At 45.6% G+C, this 17,646-nt stretch overlaps 1 protein-coding gene across 2 annotated transcripts in view; it reads right to left on the reverse strand.

The window, feature by feature from the left end:
- The window catches only part of ITGAE (integrin subunit alpha E), an 844,898-nt gene that overhangs the window by 292,101 nt on the left and 535,151 nt on the right, over window positions 1-17,646 (reverse strand). For both annotated transcript variants that reach the window (XM_078679953.1, XM_078679952.1), the window contains exon 19: window positions 9,356-9,504. In XM_078679953.1, the coding sequence (XP_078536079.1) occupies window positions 9,356-9,504 (149 nt within the window). The remainder of the gene's footprint in view (window positions 1-9,355; window positions 9,505-17,646) is intronic.

Raw genomic sequence — 17,646 nt, forward strand, 5'->3', positions numbered from 1 at the left:
AAATAAACATAGTTAAAAATATTTAATAATGTTTACAATTAATAAATAATACCTATACAATAAAATAACATTAATTAAACATATACATAAAAATCATAATATATACTTACTTAATAATAAGTTTGAATAATTATTTTAATAACTTATAAATTATTAAAAAACATTATAAATTACAAATACATCTACACACATAAAACAATAATAAATAAAAAGTAAATAATTATATTTAATAAATTAAAACATTTAAATATACTTTCAATAATTTTAAAATTAATAATATACTACATTATCAAAAATAATAATACAAATATTAAATAGCTAAATAAATAAAACTACTATTCAAAGTCCCCAAAAAAACTACAGTAATGATAACATTTGATAGTGTAACACTTAAAATTACTATTCCAACTTCAGAAAATGCAACAGTAGGGAAAGCGTTGGATAGCGTAGGGGTAAAAATTACTATTCCAACTCCAGAGGGGGCAACAGTAGGGAAAGCGTTGGATTGCGTAGGGGTTAAAATTACCATTCCAACTCCAGAGGGTGCGACAGTAGGGAAAACATTGGATAGTGTAGGGGTAAAAATAAATATTCCAACTCCAGAGGGTGCTACAGTAGGAAAAGCGTTGGATAGCTTAGGGGTAAAAATTAATATTCCAACTCCAGAGAGGGCAACAGTAGGGAAAGCATTGGATAGCGTAGAGGTAAGAGTTACTATTCCAACTCCAGAGGGTGCAACAGTAGGGAAAATGTTGGATAGTGTAGGGGTACAAATTACTATTCCAACTCCAGAGAGGACAACGGTAGGGAAAGCATTGGAGAGCGTAGGGGTAAAAATTACTATTCCAGCTCCAGAGGGTGCTACAGTAGGGAAAGCGGTGTATAGCGTAGGGGTTAGAATTACTATTCCAACTACAGAGAGGGCAACAGTAGGGAAAGCGTTGGATAGCATAGGGGTAAAAATTACTGTTCCAACTCCAGAGGGGGCAACAGTAGGGAAAGCATTGGATAGCGTAGGGGTACAAATTACTATTCCAACTCCAGAGAGGACAACGGTGGGGAAAGCATTGGATAGCGTAGGGGTAAAAATTACTATTCCAACTCCAGAGGGTGTTACAGTAGGGAAAGCGTTGGATAGCGTAGGGGTAAAAATTACTATTCCAACTCCAGAGGGTGCAACAGTAGAGAAAGCATTGGATAGCGTAAGGGTAAAAATTACAATTCCAACTCCAGAGGGTGCAACAGTAGGGAAAGCGTTGAATAGCGTAGTGGTAAAAATTACTATTCCATCTCCAGAGGGTGCAACAGTAGGGAAAGCGTTGGATAGCGTAGGGGTAAAAATTACTATTCCATCTCCAGAGGGTGCAACAGTAGGGAAAGCATTGGATAGCGTAGGGGTAAAAATTACTATTCCAGCTCCAGAGGGTGCTACAGTAGGGAAAACGTTGGATAGCGTAGAATTTAAATATAACATACTTATAAATAATTTTTGTAATTAAAATAATAAATAATTTATTTTTTAATAACTCTACATCATTTACAAATACTCATTAATAATTATTAAAAACATAATTAAAATGAAATAATTAACAATAAAATATCAATACATTAACAATAAAAAATACCAATAAATATTAAATATTACATATTAGTCACCAAATAATAAATATTGATCAATAAAATATTTTTCATTACAAAAAAATGTATTATTTAAAATTAATTCACAATTAAAAAATGTTAGACGATAAAATGATTTTTCATACCAAATAATACTTTTTATGAAACATTGATTACCAATTAATTAAAAATATTTTCCAATGAATACAAATTAATTACCAATTAAGAATAGTGATTGCCAATTAACAAAATTAATTACCAATTAAAAAAATAATTACCAATTAAAAAAATTGTTTGCCAGTTAAAAACATTAACTACCAATTAAAAAAATTAATTATCATTTAAAATAATTAATTGGCAATTCATAATTAATTAAAAAGAAAGTAATTATCCATACCAATAAATAAAAATAAATCATTAATTAATTACAATTAAATTACTTCCCACCCAATTCCCCTATAAACCCACAAACCACTACAGAAATAAAAACAAAAATTAATTAAAATTAATTTATAATTCCTAAAAATTAATAATTAATTTAGTATATTTAAATTACTTCCCACCCTATTCCCCTATAAACCCACAACCCGCTCCGGTACTAAAACGTAACATTTACTTAAAAATAACATTATTAATATATAAAAATAATACACATATAATTTAAAACAAGTAAAATACTTAAAAAAAATTACACATACATAATAAAATACATATTGCGATACTTATGAGAAAAGGGGTTGAAAAATGTGTTAGAACCTCCGCTGATAAATGGGGGCGGTGGGGACTAGTGGAAATAATTATAGCGGGTAATAAATTCTCGTTATGTTGTTTATATGGTCCAAATCTGGATGATAATGAGCTGTTTGACACAGTTAATTTAGAACTTGCCTCTTGGTCCCAACCCCTTATTCTCTGCGGAGATTTAAATATTCATGTGGAATCTGAGTGCAATATTAGGGCACTAGGGAGATATAAAGGTCAGAAGGTCAGGACGTATAGAGCTCTGTGAGCTTTAGTATTAGGAAATGGGTTATTTGATGCTTGGAATAAATGTCAACCTATTGACCCTGGTTACACGTTTTTCTCATCACCACATCGGAAATTTGTTCGACTAGATTATTTTTTTATTTCTTCCTTTTTGTGGAGAAGTTTAATATTGATATTATGCCCCAAGTAGTTTTGGATCATAATCCTGTTATATTAGTATCGCTGCCCTCTCCGATTTTTAATTTAAATTGTCAATGGTCGTTTCAAAGGAGTCTGCTTCTAGATGCAAACTATTTATCACACATGTTTAAAATTATTCAAGATTTTTTTTCGCGTAATAATGGTACAGCCTCAATTCAAACCGTTTGGGACACTTTTAAATCAGTAATAAGGGGGGAAACCATTAGTTTTTCCAATTTTCGGCGTAGGAAAACCAAGGAGGATTTACTCACAAATCCGATAAAGTTAGGCAGGCCGAACTGAACCTAGTTACTAATATTAGATGTGGTCAGGGAATTGAGGAAGCTCAACGTCTCTTAACTATCGAACGGGCTGTTTTATATGCCTATTTAGTTGATCAGGTTGCTATTAAATATAAACAACATAAGGCAGAATGTCATGAATTTAATGAGCAGACTGGTAAAATCTTAGCTCAAAGGCTAAGACAAAAAGCTGTTATGAACGATATAACAAAAATTGTTGACTTAGAAGGCGCAGTTCAAGAAACCCAAGCCGGGATATTAAAAGTGTTCAGTGTCTTTTATAAATTATTATACAATAAATCGGATAATGCTGGTACTGAAAATAGGGATCCATTGGACTATCTGATGAATATTGATAATTCCCCGATTGCTGATGCAGATAATATACTCTTAGGTGCCCCAATTACCTGGGACGAAATTGAAGCTGCTATTTTGGGGTTAGCTTCAGGTAAAGCGATGGGGCCAGATATGATCCCTCTGGAATTTTACTGTGTCTTCCGAAATACACTTAAACCCGAGTTACTCAAGATCTTTCAACAAGCTTTTCAAGGATATTCACCAATATCCTGGTCTCTGGCTACTATAGTGATTTTTAAAAAAGAAAGTGAAAGATGGAGAGGAACTAGGATCTTATAGGCCGATATCGCTCATAACATCAGATAGCAAAATGTTCCTGAAAATATTAGCTAATAGACTAGAAGACATAATGCCAACAGTAGTTTCCAAGATCCAGCACGGCTTTATAAAAAAATACTACAGATCATGTTAAACGGATTATTACTCTATTAGATTGGGCGCAGGCCACGGGATCCCCAGTCGGCTTAGTTCTGCTGGACGCTGAAAAAGCTTTCGATCGGATCGACTGGGGGTTCCTGTGGTCTGTTTTGGTCTGGAAAGGGCTTCCAAAAGAATTTATCTGTGCTGTGCAGGCATTGTACACTAATCCTAAAGCAGCAATTTGGATAGCTACTGACACGTCTGACCCTTTTCCGATCACAAGGGGGACAAGGCAAGGGTGTCCTTGTTCCCCCTTGCTGTTCGCGCTATATATCGAACCTTATTTAAACAGATTAACAAAAGAAAGTGGGATCCCCCCGGTTGTATTACATCAAATAGACTATAAGGTCTTCGCCTATGCGGACGATGTTGCGATCATCATGACAGATGTTGCATCTGCCCTACCTAAAATTAGTGAACTTGCTCAAGAATTCGGGGAACTATCTGGATACAAATTAAATATTACGAAAACTCAGGTAATACATTCGGTTGTAGGCAGACCGGATGGTACAGTATTCGCTTCTACAGCCTCTTACCTTGCTGTGACAATTTCAGCTAAAGTGGAAGACATTGTTAGGCTTAATACAGATTCATTACTGCTTTCTGTTAATCGAACCCTTGAGAGGCTGAATAATTTACATTTATCTTTATATGGCCGTACAAATGCTGTTAAAATGATTATATTTCCTAAATATTTATATTTATTTCGCACCATACCACTTTTGTTCCCCTCGGCTTTTTAAAATAAATTAGATAGAACTGTTTCTAGGTTCTTATGGGGCTTCCGTAGAGTTAGAAGATCTTTAAGATGGTGTGTAATGCCAAAAACTAGAGGAGGATTAGTGTTTCCGAATTTTCGCTTATATTACTGGGCAATTTTTCTAAAAACTATGGGTATCTTAATTTTTCCGGATTTTAAGTTGGACGAAGCTGTGGCACCCTCAATTTACGAAATGCTACTTGGAGCTGAAGCTCGACTATGTTTGCTCAGGTTTATATAACCGAGTTACTATAAAAAAACGAAGTTCAAAGTTTTGATCTCGGCGTGGGAAATTTGGAAACAATTTAACAAAAGGTTTTGTTTTTGTATAAAATGGAATTATTACACGCCTTTTTTGGGGAACCCTCGACTTCCTGAAATCTTTAGGGACTCTGTTATGCAGAGGTGGAATGATTTTAAAATTTGTTCATTCGGTGATTTATATCAGAATGGGCAATTGGTATCATACTCCTATTTACAAGATAGATATAGTCTCACAAGAGGAGACTTCTTCAAATACCTTCAAATCCGTAGCCTCCTATAGTAAAAATTTCTGCAAAATTCCAGTTTTATGAGCAAAGTGGAGGTGTTGGAAAGCTGCAAAAAGCTTGGAAAGAGAAAAAGCAGAATTGGCACGATATATCAACTGATGCTAAACAGAATTAAAGACGATTTAGAGGTCTATAATGATAAATGGCGAAGATATCTTAGAAGAGTCATTTCTTGCAACTCGACATGTTCCTAAGCTGCCTGTAAGTGTCTTACACATTGGTCTGCATGCTGTGGCTGTTTCCTTGACCGTACTGACACGCAGATGGTAATAAAGTCTACGCAACTTCACTAGTGTACAACAGTGATGAGTGTTGATTATAATTACAAATCGTTTGCCTCCATGAGCATTGTCCATACACAGGGAGGGATTGACTCATGCTTGTAAATTGGGGGTGAATCCCTATTGACAGCTCCACCTCTGTGATCCAGACAGTGTGGTCTGGATAGTTCCTGGCAGACCTGAGCTCTTACTTGTCTCCAGCAATGGGAGTATGGTGTCCATCTTCAAGCCATGTAGATCAAGGTTATCCATCAAAACAGACTGTGTCCACACAGATGTGTGTGAGTAGGCATGCAAAGAGATGTTCTGTTGTCACATGTGATGGAGGACACCACTTCAGGACTGCTACTGAATTTGACATTTCTACACATAGGCCTATTTAATACATGGACGTGGGGCTACGTTGAGGGTAATGAGATTGTTGTTCGTGTGCAATGAGGCCACAATTAGTTCAGACCTTCAGTCATCTAATTGGCCATGAGGGTCAGGGTCAAACATGTGCATTGATAACATTTACCAGGGTGTACCTTTTAGTGAAATCAATGTCCCCTACATTCATCAATACTTTTATACATGAGTGAACATAGACATGAACACCTGTGTGATTTGGAATGTTCTATTCACATTCAGGGGCGTGTCGGAGCTGTAACAGAACATGGCCATTTCAAGCCCAGATTACATCCAGTGGTGGGCCAGCCAGAGTCCTTGGGGGAATGCAAAGGTAATCTGAAGAGGAAGAGTTCAGTCCGCAGCCGGATTGCTGGGTCATTGGTACCAGAGCAGATATGGCAGTCCACGTTGGGGTCCAGGTGAATGTCGCAGAGTTTTTCGGGGGACAGTGGGAGGTGTTGCTCCACGGCATGATACATGGGGCTGAACCAGGCAGGGACAGGCCATATGGTGGGGACGGATGCTACTACCTCCTTCCTCACACAGTCATTACCCTCCTCATCTTACTCCTCTGAGACGTCTTCTGTGTCCGGTGTGTGTGTTGGTGTTATGGCTGCATCACTGTGTGCCACTGACACATCAGGGTGCGAAGGTGATAGGGCTGCATCACTGTGTGCCAATGACACGTCAGAGGGCGGAGATGTGTGTTGAGGTTCCTACAGCAGCCATCTGGTACTGGCTCAGTGGCAGCAATGGCAGGATGAAGCTCTGCAAGGCATGGAAGATCCCAGCTACATCTCGCTGGTGTTCAGCCTTGGCAGACCTACCTCCAGGCTGCATCAGCTCCATGGTCTCCATTGTCCTCCCCATCTGTGCCATCTCTGTGCTGTCATCGCTGGAGCCTGTATGACTATACAGTTCTTTTATCCGAGTAATGGCCCCAGCGATGTCAGCCAAGGAATGTTGGTGAGCATGGCGCGGACAGTGGGTGTCCGTTAGGGACTGTAAGTGGTCCATGATGGGATTCAAATACCCAAGTATGGCATCGAGTTTGGCTGCCATGAGGTTGAACCTCACCTGCAGCTGATCAGCCATCTACTCCTGGCACCCTAACACACGGAGTTGGAATTCCATGTGTTGGTCGTGAGGGTCCTGGGAGCCAGCCTTAGTGGTGTGTGCTTCTTGCTGTGTGGTCTGTGCAGGGTGTGGGGTTATCAGGATGCAGCTGGGCTGCCCTGCTCCTGGGGGTGGGGTGCCCATTAGCCTTTGGAGGGTGTCTGAGCACATGTGCAGAGTGTCCTCTTCATCATCACTGAAGAGATGTGTGGTCTGCTCAGCAGGAGGTGTTGATTGTACCTCTGCAATGTAAAGGGGAGATGTAGGTTAACAGTGTGTTCCATGTATGTTGTGCCATTGTAGATGTTAACATTCAGACTGCATGACAATGTACATTGTGGCTGTGTTGGTGAAACTGGCTATTTGATTGGAGAGAGTGGACATTGCGACTACATGATGGATGTGTGGTTGTACTCATACATTATCATCTCACGGGCTGGATCGTAACGAGACCCCCCGTATGACTTTGATAGTTCACTATCTCTTTGGTCCTAGCGAGATGACTCTCCCTTGATCTCCGCCATGTCGCCCTCATGCTGATATTGTATAGACTTTAACTTGCTACCATGTTTTCCCATACTCTCCCTACCCTGCTTCGACCTACCTGTTATGTTGATGCTTATTTGTATCCGTTGTGAAGCGCACTGATACCTTCGGGTCTAGCAAGCGCTATACAAAACTTAAATAAATGAATAAATAAACAGTGTCATGCAATGCCAGATGGGATTGGCCAGTTTCTACACACGAGCGGCACCAGTTGTGTCCTCTGTCCTTTGGTGTAAGGGTTGCACTTTGTACCACATTGTCATCAATGTTGATGTACTATGATTGCTATGTGTGTGCGCTGCATTGTTGGTGAGTCGCCCCTGTAGCTCTGATTTGGCGGCCCTTTATCCCTTTGAGTCGGTGTGCCTTTGACTTGTGTGCTTTTTGGGTGCTAGGATGTTTGCGACTTGGGTCATTTGTGCTCTTGGACACATTTTGTACTCTTGTGTATTGTTTGTCTGCAGATGTGTTTTTGACGTCATGCGTTGTAGGTGCACGTGGATGTGTCAGAGTGTGACCTGCTCCTTTACAGATGTGGTCCACACTCAGCCACCTCAATGTTGTGTTGTGCACCATGTCATGTATTGTGACTGCAGCCATGCTATCTTTCATGCAGTGTCACTTGCATTGTCAGTGTGGCTCACAGAGCTGCTGCTTTTCTGGATTCAGCACATGTGTATGGGTAGGTTGTGACATTGGTGATATGGAGTGGGCGCATTGTGCACATTGTGGGCAGGGGCCTACTTGGTGTTTCTATGTGTGCTGCAGTGTGCCAAGGGTATCAGGCACATGTCCCACACTCATTATGAATGTACAGTGTGCTGCACATGATAGTGCATGTGTGCCATTGTGCCCATCTCCTGCCGTCCCCCCAGTCCCTGGCCGTTACTCACCCTGTTGCTCTTGGGTCAGGTCATATCGAGCGGTGTCCAAACCCCCAACTCCTTGACCGTCTCCACACTGATGACTGTAGCCACCATTTCCTCCAGCTCATCCATCTCTTTCTGTGGCGCAGGACTCCAGTCGCCTTTGCTGCCTTCCTGTTGGCAGCGAGTTTCTGTTTGGTTGCGCACTTCATGCCAGCGCTTCTTGACCTCCTCCATTGACCTCCTTGCTACTCTGACTGCATTCACGTTGGTGACGATGGTCTGTCATATTTCCGTTTGTGTTGCCAATGATGCAGTGGCGGTGATGAACAGTTGTTGGTAGTGTTCTATCACCTCTGTGACGACGATCCGGTCTTCCTGCGGACTGAACCCCATCTTCCTCTTCCTCTTCTCCTTGTCCTTCCCCAAACACGGGGTTCCTGGCTGGTCCTCCGAGGGGCTTGTGGGTTCGTGTTGTCCTCTGCACTCGGTCCGTGTGCATCCATGGTGCTACGCAGTTTGATTTGGTTTTGTTGTGTTTTTTTTTTGCTTTTATAGTGCATTTTCCTGCATGATGCATGGGAAATGCAGGCCTGTCACTGGTTGTCGCTGACTTTTTGTTTCGCGATTTGGAGCATCGCAGGTTTTTCCGCGTTCGTGTTTTGCATTTTTTCGGCATTGCATTGATTTTAACGCGGTCATTTGACGCGTTATCGTGGGACTATTGCATGGTGCCACCAGGTTGAGAATACTACGTTAACAAGGCATTGTTTTCCCGTGAGAGACTCCGATATGCAAAGTTGCATTAAGCTAAGTTTGTGATGATTATCACATGTTCTTGAGAATATCCCCCTCAGATTCAAACTCTTCCATGTTTACGGATAGATGTGAAATGCTGAGTTATACATAAATACTTTATTGTTTATTGATAATTTTATCTAAAAAAGTTCAATAGAATAAAATAAATGCAGAGGTTACTCACCAGCACCACCAGCGTGTGGTTTGTGCACTTATGCTCTATGAAGATCTTGTCTGTGTGTCTGGGTTCATTGGTGCCTTCAAACATGATCCTTTTCTGCACCATGCCGATATCCAGGTCCATAGTATAGGCAATGTGTGATTTCTCCGTGTCTGGGGAAGGTAGCAACAGAATGGAATCAATTTCTTGATTTGATTAATACTCAGAGAGATATTATTCCAGCAGCCAAATTTCATAATGCACATTCTTCAGCACTGTTTCTGGACACCTGTGCCCTGTGTTTGTTCCCCACTGGGCTGTCTTCCTACCAGTCCTCCGTGGACCTCATCATACAAAACGTTCCCAGTTTGTGTTTAAGAAATATGTGTGTGTTGAGGTCCTGCTGCAGAGATCTGTGCAATACCAACAATCACAAGGTCAAATCTCCGAAAGGAAGACAGCACTTTGGTCCTCTGAGGTCGATTTATCTTATTGAGCATGGTGATTAAGCCTGAACTAATGAGACAACTGTGGGCTATATATGGGGTTAATATTAATATTTTCAGGTAATTTTGATAATGCAAATCAGCTCACATTCCTCAAATTATACTAGGAGCTGTTGGACCTGGCCCTTTTGGCAGGTTCACCCCTAAACTTTTTGCTTTTTCCTAGCCTGTTTCTGGAACCTGGTGTTGGTGATTTTAGGCCTTTGCGCACTTTTTCACTGTGGTACAGTGTAAAGTGCGTGAGCTCTCTGTGTATGTGTGGTGAGTGACCTGCCCTCCCATAGGAATGAATGGGGAATATGTATGCCCATGGTAGTTCCTGATGTGTGGGGAGTGCAGGGTCGAGTTTGATATGTGCGAACTCGTGAGATTGAATGCTGCGTAATGGTGTATGCGGCATGATTGTGTCTAGTCTAGAAGTGCCACTTTTACAAGTTGGCATATTTGTGTAGTCTGTGACTGGCGTGTGATTGGCTTTTGAGCCTGGCCCAGAAGTGCCTGGGCCTGCTTGTGGATTGACTGTCTGGTTTGAGGATGACAGGGGCTGGGGAGCCCCCAGGAAGTTGTCTGAGTCAGCCCGTGGATGAAAGGCTGCATCTGCTGCCAGGGAAGTGGGAGGAGATAGCACCTGGGAGTGAATGAGGCTGTGCCTGCCTGCCACAATGCTGGCTCCACCTCCCCGCTGGGCGACTGTCACCTCTGTCCCTGATACTGAAAGGAAGTCCCTATAACCAGTTCTAGCTGGTTCTCACACTGCCTGCACCCTTTAGACTTCAAAGACTTTTTTCTGTATAAAAAGGGGCTGTGTCCCCTTCCAAAATGTTCTTGTTTTTTTGGACTTGAATCTTGCCAGGGGCGTGCTGCTGCTTGGGCCCAGGGGAATCCCTGGGCCGTGCCCAGCCCCTGGACACCTGATGGACTTTCCTGGATGCCTGGAGGACTTCTGGGGGACCCCTCTGCCTTGCCTGGGCTGATTGGGGGGACTTTGCTTTGCCCCTTGGAATCTCTGGGGCCTCTGGCAGCATGGAGAAGCTGCATTCTTTTGCAGAGAGCGCTTTATTTTTACTTGAACCTTCTTTGTTGCCTGCTGGTGCTTGGGAGCGCTTGATTTGTATTTCTAGCGCCTGGAAGCGCTGTGTTTCCCCTAGCGCTTGGGAGCGCTTTGTTTTACTGCTAGCGCTTGAGGGCGCTTTTTCTCGACCTTCTAGCGCTTAGGAGCGCTGTATTTTGCTTATAGCGCTGGACGAGCTGAGCTTTCTTGCCCGTATTTATTTAATTATTTACGAGTGCCCACCTCGATTTATTGGTTAATTTTTTAACAAGCCGGTGCCCACCCGGCATTTTTCCGAAGCGCCGCTGGTGCTCGAGGAGGCCGCGCTGGGATTGGCCCAGCCAGCCAAGCCTCCCGCCGCATCATCAGAAGAGGAAGTGATGCGGGCCGCCTGACCGGGGGCGGGCCCCGCATGACGGAAGTGAGGCGGGGAGAAGAGATGAAGCATGGCGGCGCCGGTGTGAGCAGGGCTCCCGTGTTCTGGGGAGAGCCCTGCTGGTGTCCCAAAGAAGACTTGGTGTTGCGGCCTGTGGCGGGGCTCCCGTGTGCTGAGGGAGCCCCAAGAGAGGAAGAGGGTACATGGCGGCTGGGTGGCAGGGCTCCCGTGAGCTGAGGGAGCCCTGCAGCATCTGAGGGAGAAGCCGCCCGGAGGAACTGGAGATGCGCCGGTCTGTGCGGGGCTCCCGTGAGAGAGGGAGAGCCCCGCAGGCGCCACCGAGTGCTGAAGAAGGCTGGCGTCCCGCGTCGGAGTCCCGGTGAGTGGGGGCTTCTTGTTGTTGGGTGCCTTGAGGCACCGTGCCCTGTCCTAGTCTTGAGTGGCCCCCGTCTGGCAGCAGGCCACTCCCACCTTGCCCCGCATTCTGTTTCGAGCCCCCGAAGCCCCGGGGCATAATGGTGCCAAGTCCCCCAGAGGAAGGGGGGACTCCAACATACGGGCGCACTATTCTTTAGAGCCTGAAAGGCACAGGGGGCATCTCTGTTGCTCACGAGTCCCCAGAGAGTGGACTCCAACGTTGGGACACATTTTTTTTTTTTGTTTAAGAGCCCCAGTGGGGGTCCCCACGGCCAGTGGTGCCGATGCCTGGATGACAAGGGGCATAATTGTTTTAGGAGCCAGTGTGCTCCCCGGGGGCATATTTTGTGTAGAGCCCCGTGTGGCTCCAACCTGAACCAGCGCCTATTTGTACTTGCAGAGCCAGATGGCTCAGGGTGGCGCAGGGGCTAGTGAGAGCCCCTGACGCAGTTTTGTCCAGCTGCCCAGCAATTAGTGGGCAGCTGCCACGTTTAGGCCCCCGACTTTTGGACTACAGGGCGTCCTAGCCCCAACAAGGCCAGTTGGCCTAGGGACTGCCACAGGTAGTGGTTTATGTAAGGTTTTGCGCAATTGTGTGGTTTTTCCTTGCACCTCTGAATGTTTTAGGCATCATGTGTTTTTGTGCTATTGAGTTGTGTTTTCTTTCCTGGCACCTCTGAATGTTTTTAACGCATCATGTGTCTTCCTGGATGTTACACCTCTGAATGTTTTATGCATCATGTGTTTTCTTTCCTTACACCTCTGAATGTTTTATGCATCATGTGTTTTCTTTTTCCCTACACCGCTGAATGTGTTTTTGATGCATCATGTGTAATGTGTTCTTGCTTCTACCCCTAAATGTATTTTATTCTTAGGTGGTTGTGTTTTGCCTAGTATAGTTTATACTAGAGAGGTTATGTGTCCATGCGTGATCTAGGCCTATGGTTCTTAGTATTGCGTAGTGTGTACCTACCTTTACCAGTAGTTACTGGATGTGATTTATAATTGTTATTTTGTGCTACAGTGATTTTATATCCTTTTATTCTAATTTCTGACAGTATTTCTATTTCTAAAAGTGTTGATTCTGACAGTGGCCCATGTGGCCCTGTCCTGTAAATAATCCCTTGTGAATATTGCCCGTGCCAGTTGGCACAATGTACATGTGTGATTTCTATCTGATGTTTTTTGACAATACAGAAGTTATTTTTATATAACCTTGTGTGGAGTTCCTTTTGTGGTGTGCCTAGTATGTTGTTGCTGTTGTGTGCTGGCGCAAATGCTTTACACATTGCCTCCGAGTTTAGCCTTACTGCTCGTGCCAAGCTACCAAGGGGGTGAGCAGGGGTTATCTTGGCTTGTGACTCCCTTGCCCTGACTAGAATGGTGGTTTCTGCCTGGCTTTGGCGTCAGCCTTAGCCTACCAGAAATAGCCAGTTCTAACATTGTTGGTCAGTGGTGCGGATTTGGACTTGTGTTTGCGCAGTGCCACAGAGACAACTGGCTACATTACAAAACTCTGCATTTTTTAGATAGTCACATGTTTGGGATTATTGTTTATGATTTTGTTTTCCTCAAGAGTGTCATTTTCAGATGGTGTTCCTGCGCTTTATGTTTAGTGGCAGATGAGAGAAAATGACAGGGCGGGACTCCAGTAGAGGGAGAGTTTCGCATAGATTAGGAATCCCTTTCTGGGTCCAGTGCCCAATTCCTGTCCCTGTGTGGGTAGATGGAAGAGAGGCAGTGTGGAGGAGAAATGGCTTGCTTGGGAGGGTGGTTATCCCCTGAGTGTAGTGTGTGTGTCTGGATCCCCCAGTATGGTAGGATCCAGTGGTGGCAGCTTAAATGTGTCCAGTGTGTGAAGTCCCATTCCCAGTTCCCAGAGTATGGTGCCTGGTGCTCAGTAAGAGGGGTACAGGTTGAGAGTCAGGGGCAGTGAGGAACTGTCTCACCAGTCTGGAGGGGGAGTGTGTGGATGAGTGGTGTGTTGAACTGGAGGAGTTGGTGTGAGTTTTTTTTAAAAGGAGCTTGCACAGGAGGGGTACCCCTGGTGGTGTGCAGGAGGTCCTGCAGAGGCACTGGACAAGAAGGTGGATGTCTGGCAGTGTGCTAGATGTCTTGCAGAGGCATTAGAGAGTGATTCTAAAAGTAGTGGCCTGTGTATCTAATGATCCTGTGTAGGTGAAGAGGTTCATGTGTAGCCCAGCTAGGTCCCAGTAGGATGGTAGGGGTATAGGGGCTCACGTCCTGTCTCAGTGGAGGCGGAGTGAGTGTGGGACGGTGTGTCCCACGTTGGCCCGAAACCCTGTCTCAGGGCCTGGAGGGTTCCTTAAGGGAGCGCCAGGTCAGGGGCCTAAGCTGTACTTACAGGTCATTTGAGAAGGATCTTCCTGTGTCTACAGGACGGGGAGTGTCTGTAACCAGAACTCCAGTGGTCCTGGTGTTGAGGGGTACCGTTCCTAAGTGGAGGGTGCAGAACTCTGGAGGGGGGTGCAGAGGGACGGTGGACTTCTGACCCCGGTACAACCTGAGTGTTTAGATCCTAGGTTGGGAGATTAGGAAGCTTCCAGGTCAAGAGGAAAGGGGACTTTGCTGTGTGCTGTGCCCCCCCACCTGCTTGAAGAGGGACTGTGCTGTGTGCTTTGTACCTCAGAAGTGAAATAGTTTCCAGGTGGTAGACCAGTGATGGAGTGAGGTCCTGATCTGGTAGGAGAATTGTGTTCTGGTGAGTGCTTCCCTGTGAGGGTGCGGAACCCCAGAAGTAGAGGTAGGGTGGGGCATGCTGCCCGTGACCTCTGGTCAGCCTGGGGGTGTGGTCCCTCGGTTGGAAGATCAGTGGTAGTTGTAGCTACACTGAGGGGCCGATTCTGATCCTGGATTTTTATTTTCCATACAAACAGGGTTTGTATTTTTTTCCATACAAATTGTAAAAGTTCCTTCCAACCCGTGTAGTACGATTCGTACGGGAAAAATACATACAGATCGGCCCGATCCTTACAAATCGTTTCGGGAAAAGCTGTACGACACGGACTCGTAAAAAAGACCATACAATTTGTAAAAAGGCTGTCCAACCCGTCAAGTACGATTCGTACCGGGTTGTCAGCATACGATTTGTATGGAAAATGGCCTGTATACAGGGAATTACTCGTACCGGGCAACAAAGCGAACCCCTATACGCCTCGTACCCTGGTATGACTCGTTCTGGGGGTACGACTCAAACCGGGTCCCCCCACATGCGAGTCGTGTGTATGGTGCGTACCCCGACATCGGGCATGTACGCAAAGTACGTACGCGATTTTTAGGGTACGGAGCCCCAAAGTCGCGTACGTACACACCATACCCCAAAATCGCGTACGTACGCACTGTACCCCAAAATCACATATGTACGCACTGTACCCCGAAATCACGTACGCATGCACCGTACCCCAAAATCACGTATGTATGCACCGAACCCCAAAATCGCGTACATACGCACCGTACCCCAAAATCGCATATGTACGCACCGTACCCCAAAATCGCGTTTTTGGGGTACGGTGCGTACGTACGTGATTTGGGGGTACAGTGCATACATACGCGATTTTGGGGTACGGTGCTTACATACGCGATTTTGGGGTACGGTGCATACATACGCGATTTTGGGGTACGGTGCGTACACGACCAGTACCCCTTCATCGCGTATGTACGCACCGTACCCCACTTTCCGTGCCATCCGTACGCACCGTACATACGCACCGTACCCCTGTATTCATGGGGTGTACGACGCGTACATGAGGGGGTCTGTCTCGTACTGTTTTCGGGGCGTACAAGGATTTTCCGGCACTTTTTGGCTCTTGTAAAAAAAGAGCTGTATGGAGTGCCGTTTGTACGAATCGTACTTGCCGGGTTGTAAACTGCTGCCGGGAATACATGGGACCGTCGTGTACAGAGCAATCCGAATCGGAATCGCTTGTATATACGAGTTGTATGGTCTTTTTTACAATTTGTATGGAGTGCGTCTATTTGTACGGATCGTACTTCCTAGGTTGTAGGGGCCTCCTTACAAGTACGAGTTGTATGGGGAAAACGCTCCATACCACGATTTGTACAGCATTTTTCCAGGATCGGAATCGGCCCCTGAGAGGGAGAGTGGAGAATGGCTATTGTGTGCCAGGGGTTACTGCCCCCACTCTGTGGATTGGTCAGGACCTGTGAGATTTGGATGGCCTATGGCCTGGTCCTGGCCGTGGATGACTAGAGAGTACCAGTGGGGTGTTCTAGTTGTGCCAAAGAGCTTTTGTTGAGAGAAATCTATGTGGGTTCAGAGTGGCGAAAAACCGGAGGGTGTCCCTGCCTTGCGGGCCCGTGTCCGTGTTTTGTCGCCCAAAGCAGTGAAGCCCATCAGTGGAGTGATTGGTTTACCCTGCGTTTTGGCTGGAAGGGGGTTGTGTTGGACCTGGCCCTTTTGGCAGGTTCACCCCTAAACTTTTTGCTTTTTCCTAGCCTGTTTCTGGAACCTGGTGTTGGTTATTTTAGGCCTTTGCACACTTTTTCACTGTGGTACAGTGTAAAGTGCGTGAGCTCTCTGTGTATGTGTGGTGAGTGACCTGCCCTCCCATAGGAATGAATGGGGAATATGTATGCCCATGGTACTTCCTGATGTGTGGGGACTGCAGGGTCGAGTTTGATATGTGCGAACTCGTGAGATTGAATGCTGCGTAATGGTGTATGCGGCATGATTGTGTCTAGTCTAGAAGTGCCACTTTTAGAAGTTGGCATATTTGTGTAGTCTGTGGCTGGCGTGTGATTGGCTGGTGAGCCTGGCCCAGGAGTGCTTGGGCCTGCTTGTGGATTGACTGTCTGGTTTGAGGATGACAGGGGCTGGGGAGCACCCAGGAGGTTGTCTGAGTCAGCCCATGGATGAAAGGCTGCATCTGCTGCCAGGGAAGTGGGAGGAGATAGCACCTGGGAGTGAATGAGGCTGTGCCTGCCTGCCACAATGCTGGCTCCACCTCACCCCTGGGCGACTGTCACCTCTGTCCCTGATACTGAAAGGAAGTCCCTATAACCAGTACTAGCTGGTTCTCACACTGCCTGCACCCTTTAGACTTCAAAGACTTTTTTCTGTATAAAAAGGGGCTGTGTCCCCTTCCAAAATGTTCTTGTTTTTTTGGACTTGAATCTTGCCAGGGGCGTGCTGCTGCTTGGGCCCAGGGGAATCCCTGGGCCCTGCCCAGCCCCTGGACACCTGATGGACTTTCCTGGATGCCTGAAGGACTACTGGGGGACCCCTCTGCCTTTCCTGGGCTGATTGGAGGGACTTTGCTTTGCCCCTTGGAATCTCTGGGGCCTCTTGCAGCATGGAGAAGCTGCATTCTTTTGCAGAGAGCGCTTTATTTTTACTTGAACCTTCTTTGTTGCCTGCTGGTGCTTGGGAGCGCTTGATTTGTATTTCTAGCGCCTGGAAGTGCTGTGTTTCCCCCTAGCGCTTGGGAGCGCTTTGTTTTACTGCTAGCACTTGAGGGCGCTTTTTCTGGACCTTCTAGCGCTTAGGAGCGCTGTATTTTGCTTATAGCGCTGGACGCGCTGAGCTTTCTTGGCCATATTTATTTAACTATTTACGAGTGCCCACCTCGATTTATTGGTTATTTTTTAACAAGCCGGTGCCCACCCGGCGTTTGTCCGAAGCACCGCTGGTGGTCGAGGAGGCCGCGCTGGGATTGGCCCAGCCAGCCAAGCCTCCCGCCGCGTCATCAGAAGAGGAAGTGATGCGGGCCGCCAGACCGGGGGTGGGCCCCGCATGACGGAAGTGAGGTGGGGAGAAGAGACGAAGCATGGCGCCGCCGGTGTGAGCAGGGCTCCCGTGTTCTGGGGAGAGCCCTGCTGGTGCCCCAAAGAAGACTTGGTGTTGCGACCTGTGACGGGGCTCCCGTGTGCTGTGGGAGCCCCGAGAGAGGAAGAGGTAACATGGCGACTGGGCGCCAGGGCTCCC

The sequence above is a fragment of the Lissotriton helveticus genome, chromosome 3_1 (assembly GCF_964261635.1).
Source record: "Lissotriton helveticus chromosome 3_1, aLisHel1.1, whole genome shotgun sequence".
Lineage (NCBI taxonomy): Eukaryota > Metazoa > Chordata > Amphibia > Caudata > Salamandridae > Lissotriton > Lissotriton helveticus.